At 44.6% G+C, this 17,698-nt stretch overlaps 2 protein-coding genes across 2 annotated transcripts; one reads left to right on the plus strand and one right to left on the minus strand.

Annotated features, from left to right (window-relative positions):
* Positions 1–201: 201 nt before the first annotated feature.
* mocs3 (molybdenum cofactor synthesis 3) lies at positions 202–4,638 on the minus strand. The gene is made up of 13 exons (XM_072457952.1): positions 4,431–4,638; positions 4,158–4,290; positions 3,988–4,080; positions 3,786–3,906; positions 3,458–3,536; positions 3,237–3,350; positions 3,049–3,157; positions 2,665–2,727; positions 2,145–2,308; positions 1,720–1,767; positions 1,140–1,236; positions 934–1,041; positions 202–424 (listed from the first exon to the last, which is right to left on the minus strand). The coding sequence occupies exons 1-13, from the start codon at positions 4,524–4,526 to the stop codon at positions 267–269; spliced, it is 1,383 nt and encodes a 460-aa protein (XP_072314053.1). The 5' UTR covers positions 4,527–4,638; the 3' UTR covers positions 202–266.
* Positions 4,639–4,993: 355 nt separating this feature from the next.
* On the plus strand, positions 4,994–9,185 carry qpct (glutaminyl-peptide cyclotransferase). The gene is made up of 7 exons (XM_072457847.1): positions 4,994–5,219; positions 6,353–6,499; positions 6,585–6,866; positions 7,508–7,675; positions 7,751–7,850; positions 8,256–8,372; positions 8,453–9,185. The coding sequence occupies exons 1-7, from the start codon at positions 5,094–5,096 to the stop codon at positions 8,632–8,634; spliced, it is 1,122 nt and encodes a 373-aa protein (XP_072313948.1). The 5' UTR covers positions 4,994–5,093; the 3' UTR covers positions 8,635–9,185.
* Positions 9,186–17,698: the final 8,513 nt, after the last annotated feature.

Genomic DNA, 17,698 nt, shown 5'->3' on the forward strand with positions numbered 1-17,698 from the left:
GACAAATTTTACGGAAGAAGCAACATTAATAGTTTATGTTTCATGTGTATAGGCCCAGTAATTACAGAGGTATGAATCATAAGCCAAGTCAAACATCTGCAATCTATAGAATTCTGACCCCTCTTATCTCAACTTTAAACTATAGGGATTGTGGAATATTGTGATGTTTTATACATTTGAATAATAGACAGCAACAGAAATCAAGGTACACATATATGTTTATTGACTTGAGAAAATATAGTTGCAAAATGCAATCTTTTGCGTTCTCAATACTGTGGAAAAGCAGGGTCCACTGTGTTGGCCCAGGCCATGAGACCACCACAAATGTCTTTCACTTTGATCCGGTCTACTTCTGATCCACTCATTTCTTCCAGAACTTGCACAGCCTTTTGGGAGAAATTGCCCAGCTTACAGATCACAAAAACTGAAAAAAAAAAATAGTTGAATGAAACAACAGTTTTATACAGTATGGGTATATGCAATTACTAATAGGCTAAAGCATATTACTAAACAACATTATTTTAAAATATTTAATACTATAGCTAATAAAACAATGACATGATTTGCACAAGGCAAAGACTATAAAGTTAACTTTAGCTCCCTGAATAAAACACGCACAGAAACACACACAGAAACACACACAGACACACACACAGACACACACACAGACACACACACAGACACAAATATTCAGAACAAGACTAAAATAATGTTGATGAATAGTGATTTTCCCGTTGTCCAGGCTGACAGAGCATGCTTTGGAAAAGGTATCACCTAGCAACACCATTACAATCTGTTACTAGCAGAGTAAGATATGCCACCACGCGCACATTTTGAGCCGACAGCATGGACGGTGAATATGTAAACTTGGCTTTTCGTGTCTGGTCATTTTAAAAAGCATGAATATTCATGAATGGTGTTTTGATAAGTTACCTGGAGGCTGGCAGTCACCCACCATCTGCTGTTTCAACTGGCTGATTCTGTCCCTTAGTAACTGGATCTGATCACTCTTCCTCTCCTCTAAACTTGAGAGTGGGATGTCTGGCAGCAATATAAGCAATATAAGCAGGCAAACATATGGAGAGACGCACATGATCGCCATAGACGCAGCCATATCTGGATCCAGATCAGAAGGATACTGAGGGAGGAGGGTAAGTGGCATATGTCCACCTCCACATTGGGACGCACATCTAACAGAAGATGGGGGTCAGTGCTGTCCAGTACGGTTTTATATTCCTGTAATTAAAATCAAATGTGAGAATATAAAACTGTAGAAATATGTGTAAATTGTTGTTTTTAGCAGGAAATCTAGTCAGAAAACCAAATGATTTGGCAGTGCGTGAAGGGGGTTGAAGGTGTGGGTAAATAAAAACAGCCTCCTGAATTCTCTCTAAATCAGTAGCAGTTCTGTGTCTGATAGAGAAATCTTGCATCTTAATTACAGCCAAAATGAAGCACGATAAAATCTCTGCTCATAATGACTCATCGGGTCTGAAAGAACCCATTCTACAACAAAAAAAAAATGAAATAGCTCTAACCCTTTTCCCAAAGAGAACATTCCTATCCATGGAAAAACTATCAGGCCAATTTAAGGTCATTTCCAATTCAAGGCTGAGTCACTAATGAAATGCAAAAAAAAAAAAGTTGTAATTTGATAATAAGTAAGTAATAAGTACAAACAGAGAATAAGTGACATGTTTTAAACTTAAGGGTTAATACCTTTGCTGTGATTCGTTGATCTTTGGAGAGGAGGCTGAGCTTTTGGCACTGAAACACAAGAAGCATTTTCATAAATATACAGATACAGCTTGAGTATAACATTATGATCCCCGGTCTAATATACACTCCCATGTGCAAGAATGTGAGCAACTTCAGCCACTGGTTGTCATGTACTGGGCCAGACTGTGCAAGCCCGCCTTCAGTCCACATGTGCATCACCTGTGGCTGGTTCACCAGTGGGAGTTTTAAATACTTTGACAACGTTATTTAAATCTTTAGCCACACATGGTCCCATTCATGCTGTTTTTTTTACATAAACTTTGATAACTAAATGTTCAATTGCTACCTAATCTAAACTAATAATTTGTAATTTCAAAGGTGTACTCTACTGATACTATAAATGCAACCAGTACAACTAAACCAACCTTATCTGTTGCAGCCGATCCACAAAAGGTTTCGTAGTCCACCAGCTGGGTGACACTGGGGTTCTCTCCGCATACTGCACATTTGGCTTGCTTGGGGCGGAGCTTGATTGATCTGAACCTGGTCTCCAAGGCATCAAACATTACAAGCTGTTGGCCACAGGAAGCTAGCGTGCATGGTTGAGGAAAACGGCTACTTTGTTCCACCGACGCTATCCCCAGCGCACTTCAGTTAAAAGAATGGAATAAGCTGGCATCTGTCCTGATTGTGTATAAATGTCATCTAAACAGAAACTAAACAATGCTTATCAAGGCCAGGTGTCAGCAAGTGTGTTAAAATACAATGGAAGAACAGGATGCAAAAGAGTATATATTTTTTGATATGTCCATGAACTCACCAGTAAGAGAAGCTCAATGAATCTAATAAACTGATGTCAAATGGTAGAAACATTTTATAATTTAGTGCATCTAAACAAAATGTATGTACACATTTGTATGTATAAATGTAGTACACAAAGGATACAACCACGTCCTGAAGCAATCTTGAGAACCTCCAGCGCTTGCACACACCCCATTATGCCTGGAACTAAATCAACAATAGTAGTACATAGAAAACAAATTCTCCTTTTTGCATTTGGAAAGGATGAAAACAAATAATGTAAACGCAGTATTTTACAAATATTTGAAGGATTATAAATGAACCCTTGTGTTCAATGACAATGGCAATAAGCCTTTTCTGATTCTGATTCTAATTAATCTGCTCTTCTTTTATAACATGCCACAAAAGATAAAGCATTTTCTTTAGTGGGATTTATAAATCAATGATGAGTAGATAAATTAATTTAAATGTATAGGCTATATATATGAATGCATTTTATTTACAATACAATAATGAAAAATGACTAACCTACTCCCAACACCCCTCCATCAGAACAGTTAGTCACAGTCTCTGGAGGTGGAGGTACAGGATAGAGACATCTGTAGCATGGACCCCCACTGTAGTTATACACCGTTAACTGCAGATAAAGATGCAGACACACTCACAAAAATACATTCCAACTCTAGAGCGTGTTCAGAAATTTGATTTAATCTTACCTGACCCTCCATTCTCAGGGCACTTGCAGATACAAGAGGCTTTCCACTTAAAACACAGGCATCGTTCACCAAATAGCGTGTAGGGACATTGTCTGAACAGTCTGCCACAATGTCATATATAGAATTAAAGGTTAAAGATATAAATTCAAGCACCATAGTTCCCACCCTTGTGTCAAGTGTGGTATAACATGTGTACAGTAAAATGAGCGTTATGCAGAAGGATATTGTTGAATAAGTTGCAAGGCGTTCTCCGATGATAGTTGCAGGTGGTAGGGGACACACTCCACTGTTGGGTTCAACCTGTGGAGTTGGTGTGGCAAAAACAGATAAAATAAGATCTGCATTTGGGATTTAACAAAGAAACAACACCCTCATGTGGTGACCCTCATGTACAAAATATTCGGCAGAAGGTCCACAACTTAAAATTGTCTACAGCCATAAAATTGTATGCATGTTGTTGGATACATACTGGTCATTTATAAGAGTTTAATTACACTCAACTGACAATTTTCCTCAAGCAATAACATAACATAATAGCAGAGTAACAACCTTTGGACAGAATACGCAGCTGACAGAGCTTTAGCTTGTCCCTGGTTCTCCTCGCCATGAAGCACCTGTCTGTGAAGGTTACTGAGCTCCACCTCATCATAGTCCAGCAGACCCAGGCGTCCTGTTTACATTAAAGAACACGGTATTAATCAAACCAAGAGAAGAGAACATTTAAACGCATGACAAGAAATAGCATGGTTACCAATGCCTGCTGCTGCAAGGTACTGTGCCAGGGGACAGCCCAGGCCTCCACAGCCCACAACCAACACTGAGCTCCTGGACAAGTTTAACTGCCCTGAAAGTAGATGTTTGAGTCTTAAAATGTACATCCACTGGTGATTTCATTTGAGGTTTTATATTAAGTTGCAGTACCTTGAACACCAAACTCAGGAAGAATAAGTTGTCTGCTGTAGCGCATGATCTCTTCATTGTTAAGTGCAGGTTTGGCTTCTAAAGGTGTAAGAGGCGTCACCTTTTCAAACAGCTCCAGAGTGATGCTTTTGCTCTTGAAAATAAAACGTAACATAATCTGAATCCAATTTAAAATGTAAATTCCGTTCACACATAGGCATGCTGTATCAAACTGAATCAAACACAGTTATTCTTCATAAGCATACGGTTATTCACTGAGAGGCTTGATCATACCTTTTCAAAATGAGATAGTCTCTTCTTCAGTGCCATAATCTCACTTTCTTTCTCATTGAGCAGCTCCTTTAAGCGTTTCTCTTCATGTGCGTCCATTGCGTTCACAAAACAAAGTATTTCTTTAGAGAAATTTTGTAGATGAACATATAAACACACACTGACACAAACGTAGCAGCAGCAGTAGAAAGAAGAATGTGATATTATAATAGATCCATGATCCATGCGTACATCGGGCTTCAGGGTACACTTCCGTGTTTACTGCGTCAGAAGACCACGTGGTTCATGACGCGTTGCCTAGCGTTATATTTTCACAATTTGCATCCATCTATATTTTTTCTCGGTCAAATTAAACAATAAACAACAGGGGCTACCTTTGCTCAGTGACGACTTCATTGGGAGTATTGGTCATTTGTTCAGGTGCCGTTAGGTGCTAAACAGACTAAATTTAGTACAATATTAGTTTTGATATGCATAGGCTTGTGCATTTTAATATAAAGTTATTGTATATTTTATTGCCAATTCAGGGCATGGCGCTAGTAAAAAAAAGGTGAATAGACGCACTCAGTGACGCACAGCGGTGGTGAGCGGTACAGCGCTGAGATCCACGAGTCCTCCTCCTGCCTTTCACATGATCCGTAAGCTTTTTAGAGAGGGGAGCCAGGAATGTGGAGAGGAGCGACAACAACCATGGCTGAGAGGAGCCACTCTTCATCATGTTTATTTTACACCGTGGCCATAGTCGCCACGTACTTCCAGTTCAGCCATGGGGTCCCCTGGACCCAGGAAAAGGTAGGCTGCTTCACCCCTCTTTACCTTGTCACAGCGTAGAGATGTTTTCGTAACACTTAGCCTTGGAGCTTTTGGGTTTTGTTTTGTTTTCTCAGTTAAAAAAAAAGTTATTTCATATTTCACATTTAATTTGTTTATTAATTTGTTTATAATAGCTTAAATAAAATTGTAGGATACATATCTGTTGATTAACAACAAACAGCATACTACATTTATAGCCTATACTTAATTAATACAAATGAATACTGTCTTGTATACATGAGGATAGACATGAGCCTAATTGTATGGGATGAGGTCCATATTAAGCATATTAAGTCCTATATGTTGTCTTGAGATGCCACGTCCGTTCATGTTCATACTCTTTTCTTCTTTCTCCCTGGTTGCTATGGCAGCAGGGCCTCCATCATTGATCCTCCAACAGCACATCTTGTTATTTATAGACTTAGACAAGATGAAGTGTACCCCCCAGTTAACCCTGGGAAAGCTTGGAAAGCTTACGTGTGGGGTATAGTGGCTTCGAGACTGCATGAAATTACAACCCTGGAATTGAGCTGCACTCTGTAATTATGGCAGGTGTGTGTGAGTCATTGACAATCCCCCACAGGGCATGTTTTGATTTTAAGATACATTATATATATTTGATTTATTTCTTCCTATACGTGGTAAACAGTGTGTCTTTTTCTCTCTGTTTTATTGCTAGATCTATTTACATGTGACCTATTTGTTCAAATGAATAATAAAGATTATGAGATTAATCAGTCAATATTTTTCCCCTCTTGATTCAAAACCATTGAGATACTGTACAATCAATAGGTTTATGCCATATGCTTTTGGTTATGATATCTGTTACCTAGGTTGCTTGCTTTATCTCTGCATTATAGGTCCAAAGCAACAAGGTAAAAGTATCACACTGGCTCTGTTAATATGTCAATGTCAATAATGTGTCAACAAACCACTTGCTTACTCATAATATGCTGAGCAATTCTGCAAAGTTGCTGACATTGGAATTAGTTTGGACATAACACACATTCATCCCATTATAGTATTTGATGTATGAACCTCATTACAAAAGCTTATAGTACTCTTGCATTCACATTAATGCCCTGATTTGAAATGCATGTTTTCTCTTTTAGCTGCAACACAGAGCCACCATACTAACACCAGAAGAGATCCAGACAGCTCTCTCTCACACTGACCTGGGTCAGATGTGGCAGAGAGATTTGAGACCGCTCCTTGTCACCAGGTACCCTGGATCGCCAGGAAGCCAGGCTGTGCAGGAGGTGAGTATTCATACATAATTCTCTGTCAACACAATAATAGCCAAAAAGGTGCACCATTTGATAAAGTCTTGCATCTTTCCCATAGCACATAAAAACAACCCTGAGTTCTCTGAGTGCAGGATGGGAAGTGACAGAAGACAGGTTCATGTCTCAGACTCCGTATGGCCCCCTGCCCTTCACTAACATTATCGCCACGCTCAACCCTTCAGCCAAACGCCGCCTGGTGCTGGCCTGTCACTACGACTCTAAGTATTACCCCCCACAGTTCCATGGCAGAGAGTTCCAGGGAGCCACAGACTCTGCTGTGCCCTGTGCTATGATGCTCGAGCTGGCACGGGCCTTGAACGAAGAACTCAAAGCTCAAAAGGTCAGAAAACACTTTTTTTTAATCATTACTCTTAATAGTTTCTTTGTTGGGGCCTAGTCCTATGTGTAAATAGTACATATATTCAAAATGTGAAAATAGTAGTACAGATTGTATCCTTTCCTATGCTGTTTTGCTTTGTCAGTCTCTGTCTGCAGAATATACCGCGACATGACTCAGCCAAACTGTCAGTGAGGCAACACACAACAGAATACTAATCATCTTGCACAAATACAAATATTCTTTGCTATTTAGTTTAGTGCTGTGCATGAATTGTCAAATCAAATTATTGTATGGGTTTAATTTATTTTTTAGGCTTAGTTAATATTTATAGCCTACAAATTTACATTTACATTACATTTAACATTTAACATTGTAACATTGAATTTGGTGATCTAGAATTTCATCTTCACAATCAAGTTGATAAATAAATAAACCAAACTACCTTAAATTGAACTGCTAAAGCAAATGTATTTGACTCTTTCAGATATATTGTTATTTGTTGATGTGCCTCTAAACCTTTTCAGCATTTTTGTAGTTTCTCCAAATGTAGCTGCTTATGTCACAGATATCCAGAAGGGGGCAGCAGAATATTGTGATTCCACACAGAGTGACTTATCATTGTTTTGTTAATTGTTTCACAGAGTTCCAACCCCAACCTGACAGTGCAGCTGCTCTTCTTTGATGGAGAAGAGGCTATGTTCCAGTGGACAGCCTCTGACTCTCTGTACGGCTCTCGACACCTGGCTGAAAAGATGGAGTCTACTCCTCACCCCACAGGAGCTGCAGGAACAAACCTGCTGCATGGCATGGTATGAAGTCTCTTCAGAACTTTGAACAAAAAAATGGTTTGAACAATCATGAAAATCTTATCTTTCTTGTTTCAGGATCTGTTTGTGTTATTGGATTTGATTGGTGCCCCCAGCCCTCGCTTTGGTAATCAGTTCTCCAGCACATTACGCTGGCTCACCAGACTCCAAAACATAGGTATGCTTTGTCATAGTGTTTGTCTCTGACCCCTCTATTTCCCAACGACATGCATGTGATTGCTCAAGTAGTTAAGAAGTCACAATCTAGACTACTTTGAATCCTTGAGTCCCCCTCACTTTGTATTCCCACTCTTCATCCCCACCGTCACTGGTATTTTAAAGTTATGCTCTAGTGTAAATGCCACACTTGTAGTCCACAATTTAACTTTATTTCCCTTTTAGTTTTTAGACTAATGCCTTTGCTCATTGTCATGTTTTTGAGAGCTTGTGTGCATTGTATTTTCTTCTAAAACATTGCTCTAAAATAAGGTAGTGAATTGAAAATATGAGGCATGGCTTGGATTTGCTGTTGGCATAGTTCAAATGGTAGTTTATATAAATATTTTTCATATTTCCTCCACAGAACGCCGTCTTCACAACATGAACCAACTCGTTGATCATCCAAATGACGTACAATATTTCTGGCCAAATGTTCCTGTGGGCCCTGTCCAAGATGACCACATACCATTCCTAATCAGAGGCACTTACATCTTATGCAAATCCAATTAATACTTAATTTGTAGTATTTGTTAAATAATATGTTACTTACTTCCTCCACAGGTGTGCACATTCTCCACCTCATCCCTTCTCCGTTCCCATCCGTCTGGCACACATTTGATGACAATGAGCAGCATTTGGATCGCTCCACCATTCAAAACCTCAATAAGATTATTCAAGTCTTTGTACTGGAGTACCTCAATGCCAAACCAGAAGTTGCTACAAACCCATCAAATGCCCCATAAAATGTAAAGTAGATAATATATTACACTAAATCTACAGTATAAACAGGATCATCATCAACAACACTGATGTACAGTCGTAGTTATATGTATTTAAAATCACATACTTTAAGTAACTCTGAGGCACCATTTTCTTCCTGGAGGCTACAGTCTACAGCGTTCAGATCAGCACACAAGACCCTCTGTGTTAAAGCTACACTGCCTTCTTTATAGTCCCCTTTCAATGCTTGGACTAGAAATGTAATGTTTATAATCCAGCTTTAGGAAGGTTGCTTCATTCGAGTTTATATCAATATTTGTTTTGCCTGGCGATTAAATATCTTTATTAAATTTAGAGTATTTCCACATATTTCATTTTCTTGAGCCAGTAAATAAAGTACATTCTCAGTCTTATTCCCAAACATATATCTTTCATCAGAAATAGTATTAGACTTTCAAGTGCCGGTGTTTGAGTAAACTAGTTTGATCTTAATGTAGGAGCCAGCAAAAATATACAGTGCCAAAGCTGTACTTCCTGTATTTTAAGTCTGCATTAAATGTTGATTCAAGAAACATGACTGTGTTTGTATGTCTTAGCAGGTTTCTGTTTGCGTGTAGTACTTATCATTTGAAGAGACAATTTTTCTTCTCTGGTAACTGACAGGAAGTTTAATATTAGTCTAGTCTGTCAACACTTTATGTTGTTCTCAATTGTCTGTGTTCTTTGGGTGAAGAATCAGACTTGATTGACCCTTTCTCCCCATTTCATTCTTACACAATTCATCTTCATGGTTTAAATCCATTCTCGGCTCTAACACGACTCCCACAATTACTTCATTGTATCAATCTCATTAGGATTCCTTGATGAGAATTTAGGCTACATATACACATACATATACAATGTATACACATTAAAAAAAAACTAACATCATCATCATCATTGGTCGTTGTTGTTATTGTTGTTTTTGTTGTTGTGACGGTGTTGCTTTTAATGGCGGTTGGCAATGTCTTCATAGGTCTCAAAAATGTCTATATGGCCTTACACAACCTTTATGACGAGGGGAGTCAACCATAAGCCCCTAGAATCATGATCAATGGTCTGGACTAGTTTAATTATTTCACAGTGTCGCCAACAGATGGCAGCAATGATAGCTTAATAAAGTAGTGTGATCCATGTGAAAAAACATATATAAAATACAATCTAAAAATTTAATTTCAACATTTATTATTAGTTATAAGACATTGTCTTCTTCCTGCTCCTATTAACTCATGTGTGTATATCTATATCTATTTATCTATCTTGAGATACAGGCTACAACTGCATATATACCTGCACTTAGCCTAGTGTTGTTGTTGTTGTTGTTGTTGTTGTTGTTTTATGGCGGTTGGCATCCGAGTGTTGCATTACCGCCAGACTTTATTCCTCAGACGTTTCGTAGTCCTCAGTTGTTGTTGTTGTTGTTGTTTTATGGCGGTTGGCATCCGAGTGTTGCATTACCGCCAGACTTTAATCCTCAGACGTTTCGTAGTCCTCAGACTCTGTCGTAGTCCGTAAAAGTACTCCTCCCATTGCTTTGGCGTACAAAGCCCATGAGGTCATGATGTGTTTTTGTGACTAGAATAGTTGTTGTGTCAGAGACCAACCGGCTTTATTCCAGGGAGACTCTTCTTCACCTTCCTCGCCCTCTTTGACGTTCGGTTAGAAGTCCTTCTTCCATCACTTTGGCGTTTCTAGGCCCACGAAGTCCAAGCGCGTTAGAACATCCTCTTGCTCCTCATCCTCGGCTCAGTCTCCAACACCCCCCACCTCTATAAACGTTTACCCAGCCCTGTGCTACATAAGTAAGCAACCACAGCCTGACACAAACCCTGTGACTGGATCGCCAGAACGTTCCGCAGATTGAACTCCCGCCCATTATTCCGAAACCACAAGGCCAACCCGGCCCTTTCCCTATCATAAGCCTCACAGCAAATCAGCACATGCTCGACAGTCTCTGGCACCCGACAGTGACCACACAGACCGGTCGGATGTTTGCCTATCCTACTCAGTGACCAATTGAGTCCAGTATGGCCAATCCTCATGCGGGCGAAGGCCCTTTCCTCCCACGCGTTCCTGCCCATAGACCCGCAAGGACCCACACTACCCTGTATGTGATAGAGATGCCGTCCAGTAACACAGTGGCTCCAAAATTCCTGCCAAAGGCCGACCACATGACTCTTGATAACGGGCTTGATTTCAGACTTGCCCAACTCAACCGCTACATCAATTGATGGCCGCCGAAGGGAACGTTTAGCCAGTGCATCAGCCATTTCGTTACCATCCACCCCCACATGCGCAGGGACCCAAATGAAGGAAACCCTCACATCCTTCCTGGACAGGGAGAGCATCAGACAGAAGATGCCATTCAACACATCCTGTCTGCAATCCGATTTCCCAGATTTAATGCTTTGCAATGCAGAAAGGCTGTCAGAGGCCACCACAATGCCGCAACACTGCAAAGCAGATTCCGCCCATTCCAACGCCAACCGTATCGCTATAAGTTCCGACGTGAAAACAGAAAGGCGATCTGTCAACCTCTTCTTGACCGCTAGCCCCAGGTCAGGCACAAAATAAGCGGCGCCAGTACGCCCACTCTCAGGATCCCTAGACTCGTCGGTATAAATAAACACATCACCTGAGTGCTTATCGATGATCGCTTGAACGGCAAACTGCGGTGCCCTCCCAGCGACTCCTCTAAGCTTGCCATGCAAGCTAACATCAACAGGAGCCGGGACAAACTTCCACGGAGCTATAGCAGACAAAGCCACCGACGGGCTCACACGCAGATCACCAACCCCCGCAAGCCGCGCCTTCGCATTTCCTACCTGGCTGAAAACCATACCGCCAGCCTCACTCTGCCCCCCATCAACCCTGAGAAAGTCCCTCACCGGGTGAGAGCTCGTATGACCTTGCACATTCACCCAGTAAGCTAACAGAAGTTCTAGCCTCCGGAGCCGTAACGGCAATTCCCCCAACTCAACCTGCAGCGCCGAGACAGGGGAGGTCCTAAAAGCCCTACAGCAGATGCGCAAGGCCTGGGCTTGCTCCACATCAAGCTTCTTTAAGTTAGTCTCAGCCGCAGACATGTAGGCTATACAGCCATAATCAATAGCCGCCCTCATGACGGCCCGATAAATACCCAGGAGCGACCTTCTGCTGGCCCCCCAGTCCTGGCCGGATAGACAACGAAGCAAGTTATTCACCCTTTTGCATTTACCACTGACCTCATCAATGTGCTGACGCCAACTAAGCCTCTCGTCAAAGGTGACCCCCAAGAACCTCACCTCCCTGACCTGTTCAAGCACCTGCCCATGCAGTCGAAGGGAGACGTCCCTATGCCCATTGAAGAAACAGATCACTTGAGACTTCCGTACGGACAGTTTAAATCCCCACTTCAGGGTCCACTGCTCCACCTGCTGTATTGTCCTTTGCAGTTTCGCCTCGTAAAACCGGAGATTCCTCCCTCTCACCCATAGAGCACCATCATCAGCATAAAGGCTCCTCCCAACAGACCCATCCACGTCGTCAAAAGATGTCCTTAATCATGACATTGAACAAGATAGGGCTACACACACTCCCCTGCGGGATCCCATTCTCTACCTCATAGACCCCAGAGTAAGCAGCGCCCACTCTGGTTTGGATACGCCGGCCAGACAGAAAGCTCCGGACCCAGTTAAACAGTTTACCCTTCACACCACACTTCCGCAGCTTAATGAGGAGCCCATCCTTCCAAACCATATCGTACGCCTTCTCCACATCAAAGAGCACCGCAATAACCTTTTCTTTCTGAGCCCTGGCCAGCTGGATATCAGATTCCAAACACAACACGGAATCCATGGTGTTCCTGCCCCTACGGAAACCACTCTGGTGCGCAGGAAGCAAACCCCGACTCTCCAAGAAGTAATCCAACCGCTCGGTAACCATGCGCTCCATCGTTTTCCCGAGCTGCGACGTCAAGGCAATCGGCCTATAACTTGAAGGGTCAGACGCTGGCCTACCCGGCTTCAGAACCGGCACCACCGTAGACTGTTTCCACGCAGATGGAACACAACCTGAATCCCAAACACGGTTGAAAAGACCCAGGACTAGCCCAAGCGTGTCATCAGTCAAATGAGAGAGCATGTCATAGCACACCTCATCTCTACCCGGGGCTGTCTGTTTCGCCTTAGAAAGTGCTCTCCTTAGCTCAAACAAACTAAACGGAAGGTCAAGGTCATCTTGAGTCGAAGGCTGGTGCCCAATCAGCTCAGAATTCTGGGCCAAAGTACTCTCCCTGTAGTGCCTTTCCGCAGGTGAGAGATTGTCAGAGCTGTGCACCGACACAAAGGTGCTGGCCAACAGTTCAGCTCTGTCAACGTCGCTGACTGCTTCAACACCATTCAGTATTAGGACCGGGGTCCCATGACGGCGCTCAACCCCATGCATCCGCTTAATCATCCCCCAAACATCCCCGAGACGCGTTTCTCTCCCAATTTTGGAACAATACCGCCTCCAATAGGCACTCTTGGCCGTTCTCACAGTTTTCCGCACAACAGCGCGGGCCCTCTTGTAGTCAATGAGGGCACCCTCAGTGTGGGCAACCCTTAGCCGGCGAAACGCCGCATTTCTCGCCCTAACAGCATGACCACATGCTTCAGTCCACCACGGCACCCGCTTCCTATGTCCACTACCACCACTCTTAGGAATCCTGCCTACCGCTGACTGCGTGATGAGCGAGACAATTGCACTATTGAGATCATCCACCTGAGTCAATCCTCCTTCCTGCAGAACCCTAGAACCATCATCAGCTTTCCTCAGGAAAGCCCCCCAGTTCGCCCTTGCCAACTGCCACCTCTGGATCCTCGTCCCCCTGACCACACAGCTCCCAAAGCCAATCACGGTGCGGACTAGATAGTGATCGCTACCAAAAGAAAGATTACCAAGAACCTCCCAACTACAAACACCAGCTAACTCCTTGGACACAAGTGTAAGATCTATTGCACTTTCCGCACCGGTCCCCATATCATAGCGGGTCCCACCCCCATCATTCAGACAAACCAACTCCCTTTGATTGATAAAACCCTCTACCACCTGCCCATACCTATCGGTACCACTACCGCCCCACAAAGCGCTATGCGCATTAAAATCCCCACACCACACGGCCTTTCCCCGAACATCCTTACCGATACTATGCAAGGACTCTAACGTTAACTCACCACACGGATTATAAAGGTTAACCACAGTAACAGCTTCACCACCCAGCCAGACCCTCACCGCCAGGGCCTCCGGCGCTTTACTCACACTGACAACAACGTAATTTAGGTCATCTCGGACAAACACAGCCACACCTCCGCCTCTACCCTGCTCCCTATCATTCCTAACACACACATACCCTTGTATCCCAAAACCCCACCTAGGTCGTAACCAAGTCTCCTGCACGCACATAACGTGAGGCTTGTTCAACAAGGTAGAGACAAAATGCTTAAATTCCTGGCCATTAGCACGAAGACTACGCGCATTCCATTGCAAGACAACCACCGCCATTATGAGCCCCCGGAACCTGACGGCGCATCGGGAGCCCCCCCACTCCCACTGCGAGAATGGGGCAGGGCGCCCTCCCGCAGCGCATCCTCTATCTCCGTCCACTCGGGGCCCCCAGCTCCAAAGTACTTCCCTGCAGCCTTAGCGATGATCTTAGTCTTTTCGGATCTCTTCTTGGTTTGCCCAGTACAGTTAATCACTTCCACTATAAAGAGGGAGAAATCTTTCCTCTTCACAACCAGTACATCCTCCGCACCCACAGGGCCTCTGCCCGTGGAAGCCACACTCACAGGCATCCCAGTGAGGACCTCCCCCTGGCCGCGGGCAACGCTGCCCCCTCCCCTGTCGCCTAGGACACCAGCAGCACTGGCAGCCCCCACTGCATCCACCGTCACCTGACTACCAGACACCTTCTTGACCGCATCCGCATAGGATATGCCTTGAGAGGCCCTAACTTTTTGCACCTCAGCAGCCCTCTTGCTGAACACGCATCCCCCGTAGGCAGAGCTATGCTCTCCCCCACAGTTACAGCACTTGAGTTTTGCTCCGTCGTCACACTTCCCATACTCGTGGTCTCCTGCACATTTACCACACTTCTGCTTCCCTCTACAGACCGCTGCAATATGCCCAAAGCGCTGGCACTTGAAGCAACGCAGGGGCGGCAGAACATATGGGCGTACGCCATAGCGCATGTACCCAACGCACACCACACGAGGCAGGATCCCACCTTCAAATCTAATCATTATCGACAGGCTGTCACACCTTACCCCATCCCGGGTCATCTTCAACCGCCTAGCATCCACCACCTTAGCTCCAGTCAAATTCTCCTTTATGTCATCCACAGATGTCGTCGTAGGGACGCCTACTATAACTCCCCTAACCGTGCCTCTTACAGCATCAGACACAAGAATGTCCTTCCCCCCCAGACACTTAGCTTCAATCGCCTTCCTTTGCTGAGCCACGTCCTTGCACACGACCAGCAGCGAGCCATCCCTAAGGACACTTGCATGCTTGACCACTCCCACAGCTACAGTCAGGCTCCTTGTCAACGCCATCGGATCCCACCCCTTAAAGGACGCATTATCCTGCGCAAGCTTTATGAACACCTTACACTCTGAACTCACATCCCCGACATCTGCAACCCCCTCGCCCTGCTCCTCACTGAGAGAGCCCTCCATAGACGAGCAAGAAGACGCCCTACGCTGCACAGGATCAGTGGCTCCAGGGGGGTCCTCCCCGCTGTTCATATCGTCACCGACCAGGTCACGCTTCCTCTTCTTCTTCCCCGTCATACGGACCGAGGCGTTCCTCTATGTTGCCGTAATATCCAAACTGTTGTCGTTGTTGTCTTATGGCAGTCGACAGCCGAGTGTCGCGGTTGGTCTCTGAAACAACAACAACTATTCTAGTCACAAAGACATATCATGACCTCATGGGCTTTGTAACACCAAAGCAATGGAAGGAGTACTTTTACGGACTACGACAGAGTCTGAGGACTACGAAAAGTCTGAGGAATAAAGTCTGGCGGTAATGCAACACTCGGATGCCAACCGCCATAAAACAACAACAACAACAACAACAACATGTAGCACAGGGCTGGGTAAACGTTTATAGAGGTGGGGGGTGTTGGAGACTGAGCCGAGGATGAGGAGCAGGAGGATGTTCTAACGCGCTTTGACTTCATGGGCCTAGAAACGACAGAGTTATGGAAGAAGGACTTCTAAAGGATAAAACGTCAAAGACGTCCCATGACCTCATGGGCTTTGTACTTCCAAAGCGATGGAATAAGAATTTTTAAGGACTACGACAAAGTCTAAGGGGAGGAAGAACTTCTATAGGATACAATGTTGTTGTTGTTGTTGTTGTTGTTGTTGTTGTTTTATGGCGGTTGGCATCCAATTGTTGCATTACCGCCAGACTTTATTCCTCAGACTTTTCGTAGTCCTCAGACTCTTGTCGTAGTCCGTAAAAGTACTCCTTCCATTGCTTACAATGACAAAGGCATCTCATGACCTCTTGGGCTTTGTCAAAGCACTGGAGGTCAAAGCACTGGAAGATGGCTGATGCACTGGCTAAACTTTCCCTTAGGCGGCCATCAATTGATGTGGCGGTTGAGTTAAGCAAATCTGAAATCAAGCCCGTTATCAAGAGTCATGTGGTCGGCCTTTGGCAGGAATTTTGGAGCCACTGTGTTACTGGACGGCATCTCTATCACGTACAGGGTAGTGTGGGTCCTTGCGGGTCTATGGGCAGGAACGCGTGGGAGGAAAGGGCCTTCGCCCGCATGAGGATTGGCCATACTGGACTCAATTGGTCACTGAGTAGGATAGGCAAACACCCGACCGGTCTGTGTGGTCACTGTCGGGTGCCAGAGACTGTCGAGCATGTGCTGATTTGCTGTGAGGCTTATGATAGAGAAAGGGCCGGGTTGGCCTTGTGGTTTCGGAATAATGGGCGGGAGTTCAATCTGCGGAACGTTCTGGCGATTCAGTCACAGGGTTTGTGTCAGGCTGTGGTTGCTTACTTATGTAGCACAGGGCTGGGTAAACGTTTATAGAGGTGGGGGGTGTTGGAGACTGAGCCGAGGATGAGGAGCAAGAGGATGTTCTAACGCGCTTCGACTTCATGGGCCTAGAAACACCAAAGTGATGGAAGAAGGACTTCTAAAGGATAAAACGACAAAGACGTCCCATGACCTCATGGGCTTTGTAAAACAACAAAGACGTCCCATGACCTCATGGGCTTTGTACTTCCAAAGCACCGAACGTCAGAGAGGGAGAGGAAGATGAAGAAGAGTCTCCCTGGAATAAAGCCGGTTGGTCACTGACACAACAACTATTCTAGTCACAAAGACATATCATGACCTCATGGGCTTTGTAACACCAAGCTGTGTGGTCAGGGGGACGAGAATCCAGAGGTGGCAGTTGGCAAGGGCGAACTGGGGGGCTTTCCTGAGGAAAGCTGATGATGGTTCTAGGGTTCTGCGGGAAGGAGGATTGACTCAGGTGGATGTTCTCAATAGTGCAATTGTCTCGCTCATCACGCAGTCAGCGGTAGGCACGATTCCTAAGAGTGGTGGTAGTGGACATAGGAAGCGGGTGCCGTGGTGGAATGAAGCATGTGGTTATGCTGTTAGGGCGAGAAATGCGGCGTTTCGCCGGCTAAGGGTTACCCACACTGAGGGTGCCCTCATTGACTACAAGAGGGCCCGCGCTGTTGTGCGGAAAACTGTAAGAACGGCCAAGAGTGCCTATTGGAGGCGGTATTGTTCCAAAATTGGGAGAGAAACGCGTCTCGGGGATGTTTGGGGGATGATTAAGCGGATGCATGGGGTTGAGCGCCGTCATGGGACCCCGGTCCTAATACTGAATGGTGTTGAAGCAGTCAGCGACGTTGACAAAGCTGAACTGTTGGCCAGCACCTTTGTGTCGGTGTACAGCTCTGACAATCTCTCACCTGCGGAAAGGCACTACAGGGAGAGTACTTTGGCCCAGAATTCTGAGCTGATTGGGCACCAGCCTTCGACTC

This window comes from Eucyclogobius newberryi, unplaced genomic scaffold, assembly GCF_026437365.1.
Source record: "Eucyclogobius newberryi isolate DKJ021-1_F unplaced genomic scaffold, fEucNew1.0.hap1 SCAF_21, whole genome shotgun sequence".
Classification (NCBI taxonomy): domain Eukaryota; kingdom Metazoa; phylum Chordata; class Actinopteri; order Gobiiformes; family Gobiidae; genus Eucyclogobius; species Eucyclogobius newberryi.